The sequence below is a fragment of the Bidens hawaiensis genome, unplaced genomic scaffold, assembly GCF_021521415.1.
Source record: "Bidens hawaiensis isolate Kalapana, Puna unplaced genomic scaffold, B.hawaiensis_p1.1 tig00064928_1, whole genome shotgun sequence".
NCBI lineage: Eukaryota > Viridiplantae > Streptophyta > Magnoliopsida > Asterales > Asteraceae > Bidens > Bidens hawaiensis.
Window position 1 is genome coordinate 16,791 of NW_027501589.1, and position 8,049 is coordinate 24,839.

General features: G+C 38.3%; 1 protein-coding gene across 1 annotated transcript; it reads right to left on the reverse strand.

Annotated features, from left to right (window-relative positions):
- Nucleotides 1-1,984: 1,984 nt before the first annotated feature.
- LOC143604383 (uncharacterized) lies at nt 1,985-3,845 on the reverse strand. Its single transcript, XM_077080880.1, has 4 exons — nt 2,840-3,845; nt 2,475-2,696; nt 2,193-2,324; nt 1,985-2,077 (listed from the first exon to the last, which is right to left on the reverse strand). Exons 1-4 carry the CDS (start codon nt 3,377-3,379, stop codon nt 1,985-1,987), a joined length of 987 nt encoding a protein of 328 aa, XP_076936995.1. The 5' UTR covers nt 3,380-3,845.
- Between the last annotated feature and the right edge of the window lie 4,204 nt (nt 3,846-8,049).

Here is an 8,049-nt window from a genome sequence, read left to right on the forward strand (position 1 = left end):
CCCTGACTATGGTCTAAGCCATATAATAATAAAATAATAACTTAGGCAGAACCCCAACCCTGCACTGGTATTCAAAGTTTGATTACTTAAGATTGATTGAGCAGTACTTCCACTCTCTATCGCATTCTATAGTTTAAACTGTTGGAACTTTAGAGCTTGGCACGCACTACGATGCTTGGCACACAAAACGAGGCAACAAATGGTGGCCGTCGTGTTGTGCACGTACGAGATAGATTGTCGGGTTATTTTCGGGTGGCACAGATTACGAGGTGATGATTGTCGGGTCGGCACGGAAACCAAGGTAGTGAGAGAGTAATTCTAGAGAGAGAATCTAGAGAGAAGTGGAGAGCTGTGTGGGGAATGAGCTCGTGGCCTCCCCTTTTATAGCCGATTTTGGATCCTATCGCGATAGGTCCCTTGTGGCCCGTCGCGTATCGCGACGCGACCATTTTACACCGCCTTATGCGGTGATGACACGTGGCCTGTCATATTGTGCCACGTGTCGACACGGTGTTCAACACGTGTCTGGTGACTCACCAAGTCCATCGCGCTACGCGATGGGTTGATTGTTACCCCGTCGCGTATCGCGATGGGAACAAAGTTTCAGAATTTGCACTTTTGGTCCCTGTCTTTGATAGCTTGTCATTTCTAGTCTGATTCTCGTTGTCCAAAAATACTAAGGCGGCTCGCGGCGATGCGAACGTGCGAAGTGCGCCATCAAAGCGCCACATTGCGCCCTTCGCCCGAGCCCGTGCGCGTCGGGTGCTTCGCACCCTCAGCTAGGACCACTGGGTGCATGCTAGGCATATAAGAATATTATTATAGAAAATCTTTTCCTTATAAAGAGCTTCCATTTCTTTACTACTTTCCATGTGGGATGGGTTTTAATTTCCTTATTTATACCCATGTGAAATGTTTCCACTTGGGATGGAATTTCCTTATTCCATATCCTTAACATAAGATAACTTTATTCCCTTATAGAATGATTTTATTTTCTTTATTTGAATTTTCCCAACACTTATTTTAGGGAAAAATTTTGATCCTCCAACTTTACTTAGTTGTCAAATTTAGATCGAAATTTTGGGATGTTACACTGAAAATAGGGTATTCAAGTATCCGGTTCTATACCCGATCCGAACCCGATGCATAGGGTATGATTTTTAGAGAAAATACCTGGACCCGAACCAGACCCGGGTATTACTAATACCCAATTTTCCAGTACTCGGTCATACCTGAGCTCGATTCCATACCCAGAACCGGGTATTTGAAAAACCTGATTTGTGCACCTCTGGTTATAAAATGAGCAATTAAGAATTATAATACATTTTCTGTGTTAAATAAACTGACTCCAAAAATATCTTAGGCCCAATAACTAGAAAGTTTTTAAGCCCATGTAAGAATGTTGTAATATGAATCTTTTTCTCTGTTGGTCCGTTGGATGCATGATGTATCTAGTATTTTTTTTCCTCGAAATTCTTTTTTCAATGGAGTGATTTTTCTCAAATAAATATGTAATTTTCTATATTATATCTATACACAAATTCAGAATCTAATCTCAAATTTGTTTATGTATTCATAATATCGAAGAAGTCGCATTCGTATACGTAAATATCCAAAAATTGTGCCGGTGGGAATAGCCCGCTTGGTAGAGGCTCTTGCCTCTTAAATCTAGGAATGATGTATATTAGTTTGGAGTAAAGTAGGAGTAAGGTAGATTTGCCGTGAAAAGGAAATAAGTAAACTAGATACTCGATGATATTCGTATCTGACAAATGTTATTGAATCTTCAAACCAAATGACGTGTAGTCCAATGCTATTAAGGTGATTGTTAAGGCGAAATCTGACAAATATTTCTGAATATATATGAATCTTATAATCACATAATAAAATTACAAGTCATGGTGTATATAGTTATATATTCATATTTTCATCTTCTTTTTTATTTAGCATCCTTAATAAACTAAAATCTCAAAACTAATTAAATTTATATATTTTGTGTAATCTTCTGGTAGAGACCCATATCCATTCCATTGTAAGCTATAGGAGCATACATCCACATGTCATCTGAGCTCAACAACTACAAGAAATTTACAAAGAAAATCAAAGTTAGTTAATGAAACCTTTAAAACAAAATTATGCTGTTATTATTGATGAATGACTATTATTTTAAATTATTATTTTTATTAGTTTACCTGAATTTGAAGCTTCAAGAACTTCACATATTCAACTGCTTCTTCAAGCATTGTGCTAATGTCAACCTTTGTACCATTTGGTACAAGGTTTTGAAGGATTCTCAATCTCTCATTTATCCTCTCTCTTCTTTTCTGCAAAATTAACATCTTCTTAAGTCTACAATATGAATTACATATTGAAGTGCAAAAACCGAATGATTTAAACATATTATTGTATAGTTTTCATTTTAAGGACTTTTTCTTGCACAATCTATAGTTTTAAGGAAAATATATAGTACGCACCCTTGCGTAGAGGCTTTGCGGATCAGTTGCGGTTCCTCTACTCGCTCTTGTCTTTCCATTCGGATTAACCGTGCAATCCATATCTTGAGCTCCATTACAATCATCATTGGAGCTAGAAGAACTAGAACTTTGCTCATTCCTTTCCCCGTTATTATTGTAAGCATTTTCTGCGTCGTGATTTATCAGCTGGTTGTTCTTTGATTGTACATTCATCTTTGTTTTCTATAAACAATAAATACAAAACAAGATTCTGTAAGATTTTAATCAATGGGGTTAATATTTTATGTTATCGCATGTTCTTGAAGATAAATAACAAATTCCACAATCTCACAATGACACATAAATTAATAAAATAATAGACTTACATTCTCTCTGGAAACCCGATTTCTTTTCGTGGTGTTCTTGGCTTTCTGATTTTTGACCTCATCATCCACCACATACCGCGGATCAGGTGTCTTATGCTTCCTCTTGTTAGGGGTTTCCCTACTGGAAACAAGTGCTGCTTCATCTTGTGCCAAGTATGGTAGGCATGAGTTGTTGGTCTCATTCATTTTATAATAATTGATGGATTGATCACAAACATCATTTGATGATGGAAGAACAATATTAGAAGGGCAATATGGGAAACTCTCATATGAGAGGGAGATTGTGCTATTACTAGCATCACTGCCATTAAAGCTGTTTTCTTTAGAGAAAAAATGTTGGAAATTAGGGTTAACATCATCAGAAGCATTAACTAAATGCTCAAATGAGTCAAAATTGCTAGATTCATCACTAACAGACAAAAGGATGTTAGGGATTTCAAAGTTTAAACCAAGACCACATTGATCAGAAATTTCATCAGTGCTAAACATCCTGGCTAAACTGTGCCATTCTTCACTAGAGAAGCTTCCAAAAGACTCCATCTTTTTCTTTCTTGTACTTTCGATGAATAAAGAAGAGGTTTTGAAATGATTAGGAAACTGAGGAACAATGCCCTTTATAAGGTTTCAAAAGTGTTAGTTAGCATTGACTATAGATTAGTTAATTGCTAATCATTGAGTTAAATGGGTGATTGACATCAGCAGTCCACTATGGGACCAAGCTCATGCATTGCAAAGTACAACTCATAATTAGTATGACTACCAAAAATATGTCATTTTCATTACAACCAAAATATATTTTTTTTTTCTGAAAGACCACACTATATTTAAAAAACTAAACTAACTTCAGCAAGAAGCCAAAGTCTGGAACAAAGAAAGACAAGTACAAAATAAATGTAAAAGACAACACGAACGACAATGGAAATTAACAAAACTGAATCAGCGTCGTTTCTCCTAATCCACACCTGCCCTCTTGTTTTCATATAATAAATTACCATTACAAGGGTGTGTACCTTGCTTTGCTTTGTGTTACATAAAATCTCTGGTTTCCAGTCCGGTCATGAAAAAACATGTAGTACACTTCTTTTTCAATGTGGACTTGGCCTAGTAGAACTAGGCAACTAGCCCTTTGAGTATGCACCCCGGGTTTGTATGAAATTAGTAATATTCTTTGTGATTTGTTTCTAGTTAGTGTTAATAAACAATGAAAAAGAAACTTAGGGTACAAATTCTCTTGTTTGTTCATATTCTAATTAATCTTCTCGTCCGCTAGACTAACTATATATCATAGTCAATGGGGTTTCTGTATATCCTTGGTTTACTGTTGTTGTGAAGTTTCAAAAGGTAATTTTGTTTCTTTTTTATTGTATAAAGTTACAAAAGATTAGTCTAGCTCTGATAGGTGTTGGCCACTGTTAGGGATATCCAGCTGTTAAAAGGAGATTATTTTAGATTAAAGTAACTCGGCACTAATTGCACACACACAAAATAAGGAAATAAAAGACACTGATAGGTGTTAATTTACGTGATTCGATCTAATCTGACATATAGCAAGACAATATTATTGAAATGTTAAGTGTTACAATTACAAAGACTTGTATTTATAGACTAAAGGTTAGGGTTGCCTAATACATGAAACTTAAGGCCAACGAACTCGATCTACAAATACAGTTTTGCTGGAGATCCGGTTACCGGCCATTATCAATCCTGCCCTAAACAACATTAGGGTCGACGGTGCCCTTATATCAGACTCTAGAGACGTTAACTGTTGCCAAAGTCTCCACAACGTACCCCAACAATAGGGTCCGCAACGAAGAATTAACATCCGGCATCACATAGCAACCAATTAATATTGTTTGATTCGTCCATAAGGATTTGACAGCTTAATTTGTTTGTTGTTATCAGAGTGGGAACTTCTCAAGACATACTCATTGATTGCTTCCACATGCTCAAACGTGCTTAGCTAGGCAGGTCTCTCATATCCATACCCAAGACATCAAAACACGTTGGTGATATTAGGACAAGGCAATATTACCTATGGTATGTCTTCCATGTTTACAACAAAACAGAACAAAACAATATCTGATTTGCCAAAAATGTAAGTTATAAAACTAGCAAGTGGTGCTCATTTTTTTATTAGTGGTTATATACTTTATTTCTCGATTAACCAATTCATTGATAAAGAAAAGAAACAGCACATGTCCTATATACAATTCCTTTTCAATTTTGTTATCACACATTGCTAGATATATTTCCTCAATTAGTCAGTTCAAGGACAAAGAAGCAACACATGTCCTATATATAGTTCCTTTTCAATTTTATTATCATACATTGCATGCTAAATAGTAGTGCGGTTCGTAAAGAAAAAACTTGCTTAGAAATTTGAAACATGAGAATATAATTACACATGTTTTTTGTATATGATTTCTAAAAGACACATAATCACACATACTAATGTTTGAGACGTTAAACAATTAAACCTTTTAAAATGGGGACCTAAACTTTAGCTAGCTTATATGATAACAAAAAGTTAAGTTGTTTGACAATCTTGTGATAAATCATATTGACTGATTAACAGGTGGCATCTGATCAATTATTCAATATGTTTGTGAAACTTAACAGTTAAGAGGTTTCATAAATCATTAAGATGTGTATTTTTAATGAATCAAACGCACTATATCTCTTACCTCTTTAAAGAAAGTCTCTAAATAAAATCATTAAGGGGCTACCGATATATATTTGAAATGTATTAGATAGGCTTATGTTTAGGTTTGGGTTGGTGGAAAATGTGATGAGAGAGAGAATTGTTTGGAAATTAGGGCTGGCCTCAACGTGCGTTGAAGTCTGGCATTCTTTAAGAAAATAATTCAATAGAGTTCGGAAAGGCGAGTTTAGAAGCCGACATATGAGAGCACGAAGGGTGGTATTTTGTCCCCTCAGCTGTCCTTAAAAAGCTATTCCATAAGATCCCACAAAGATCTTCCATTTTCTCAAGAACAATATATATTATATATAATAAACATATAATTTTCAGCAACAGCAAAGTTAAATATTTTGAAGACAATACAATTTAACGAATACAGCCGGAGACCTCAACGGTTGTTCAAAAAGAATTAAAAAATGCAAAAGTAAGATAGAATTCATAAGGTTATTGAAGAAACACTAAGTGACCCCGACAAATTAAGGATAATCTTAGGGTTAAGTAGATGTTTTCCACGAGGGTTAGGTCCGGCAAAGATGGCTATTCTTCTCAACCTGCAAAACAGACACCGTAAGCTCATCACTGAGAAGGGGGGGGGGGGTTCCTCCTTGTGACCACCCTCCGGCGTGAGAATCAGACTAAGTTGCTCTGAATATAAGTGTATATAGAGAGAAGATGATGATACCGTTCCAAGGTGTTGGAGTATTTATAGCCGAAGGTAGGTTTCCAAGCAGGTACGGCCAGCTGTATATAATATTCCTTTTCCACCAACTATGGGCTACGTTCGTGCCATGATAGGAGTTGGTGGGTAGGCAGCGGCTGATAGCGACATTTTGTACTTGAGCGTGCTCCTCCTCGTACTATTGTCAGTGAGCTGTCACCCTGTGATTGGTTCATGGGTTGCTTTTGTCAGGTCTTGTCTATTTGTCCATACCTTGGTAGGTATAGTACAAAAGATCTTCTAGAAGCGTACGGAATGGCTCTTTTGGGCGGGAATATTCCCGCCCTGCTCATTCCTTCTTCAGGTGACATTACTGAAGTATAAGAGTTAGTGCCTTATGCGTGTAGCCTCACTGTTAGTGCGGGTAGCCTTCCTTCTTGGCTTGTATCCACAGCTGCGGGGACAGGCAGGGTACTGTACCAAGGGAGGCTTTCCTGCGGGGACAGCTGGCTTACTGCGTGTAAGGTCTTCACCTCTCTGAGCATGGTGGGTTCTGCGGATCCAGTTGGTCTTTGCGTAGACGTACCTCTTCAAGGTGAGTCTTGTGGGTCCAACTGGGCTTTGCGGGAACCTACCTCTTCAAGTCCCCCCAGTCCATTGTTCTTCTCATGAATTGTTAATAAGTGAGGGAAACTTTTGGACTTTAAGCAAAGGCTTTTAAAAGGGGTTTTCGTTTTTTAAGGTTCTCCGTGGGGATTCTTCCCGCAGTTTTCCTAATGTCACTTGCAGAAAATTCCCGACTTTTCTGCCTGATCTTTGGGTATGATGCGGGTAGGTATGTAACCTCTTCGCAAGTCGGGAGAGTTGAGTTTCACTTGTGTAGATTCTCCACGAGGTTTTGGTAGTTTTAGACATAGTGATCAGTTATGTTAAACAACTAATTCCACCTTGAAGCTTCAAACAATCTAGTTCTCAACGTTCCCGCCATGCAGGGGTGTTATTTCTCTTTCCGCAAGCATGGCCCATAAGATCGATCTTCTTGGCTTCAATTCCCTGCAAGTGCTAAGTATGTGAAGGGTTTCGCCTTGACATTGTACCCGCACTTGTCTTATGGTTTCTTGCTTTCCAAGGTAAGGGGGTATATTCCCTCATACTTTTGAATCTTTTTGAAATTCGGAGGGTTGGTGAAAGGATAAGGACAGTCCAAACGGCTGAGAGGACGTTGGCGTCTTCTGACGGTTTCAGGATGTGCAGGAAGTTGTGACGACGTGACAGCATGCGGTCAATCTGAGCGCTTTTTCAGGCGCGTGGGCGCGAGTTTTATGGCACGCGCCTTTTTGACATCTGTTGCCAGCTTGCCTTATCCACGTGTCGCCGTGTCATTGCTCCTACGCTTTCTCTCTCATCCGCATTAAATTCATCGCATTCATTGCGATGAGTATATAAGGTGGAGAGGGTGTATTTCGTCCATTAACTTCACTTCACTCTTCCTTTTCTTTTAAGCGATTTCCGGCGAATTCTCATCTTTTCCGGCGAGCATTCTCCTGAAACCGCTTTCTTTCATCCTTAATATTTAAAAAATGTCTTCTTCTTCTCATGACCCAGAGGTTAACGTCGAAGAGTCCGACGTTTTCCCTGAGAACCCGACGTCAACGTCCGATAAGGACGATAAGAGTACTGCTGGCGAGTGTCAGTGTACTCTTTCTGTCGATGTATACAATTACATCGTCAAGAAATTCATGCTGGAGGCCTATGAGCCGGAGTTCCCGGAGACCAACCAGACGGTATACGACGCCCCTAAGGGCAAGATAGGGGTTTACGCTTCGTTCTTCCTATATGGGAATCTAAGAT

Excerpts from the sequence above, each read along its gene's own strand:
- LOC143604383 (XM_077080880.1), bottom strand. The coding sequence starts at position 3,379 with ATGGAGTCTTTTGGAAGCTTCTCTAGTGAAGAATGGCACAGTTTAGCC. Across the intron at positions 2,697-2,839 it reads ATCGGGTTTCCAGAGAGAAT|AAAACAAAGATGAATGTACA; the intron begins GTAAGTCTATTA and ends TATTGTTTATAG. Across the intron at positions 2,325-2,474 it reads CGCAAAGCCTCTACGCAAGG|AAAAGAAGAGAGAGGATAAA; the intron begins GTGCGTACTATA and ends TTAATTTTGCAG.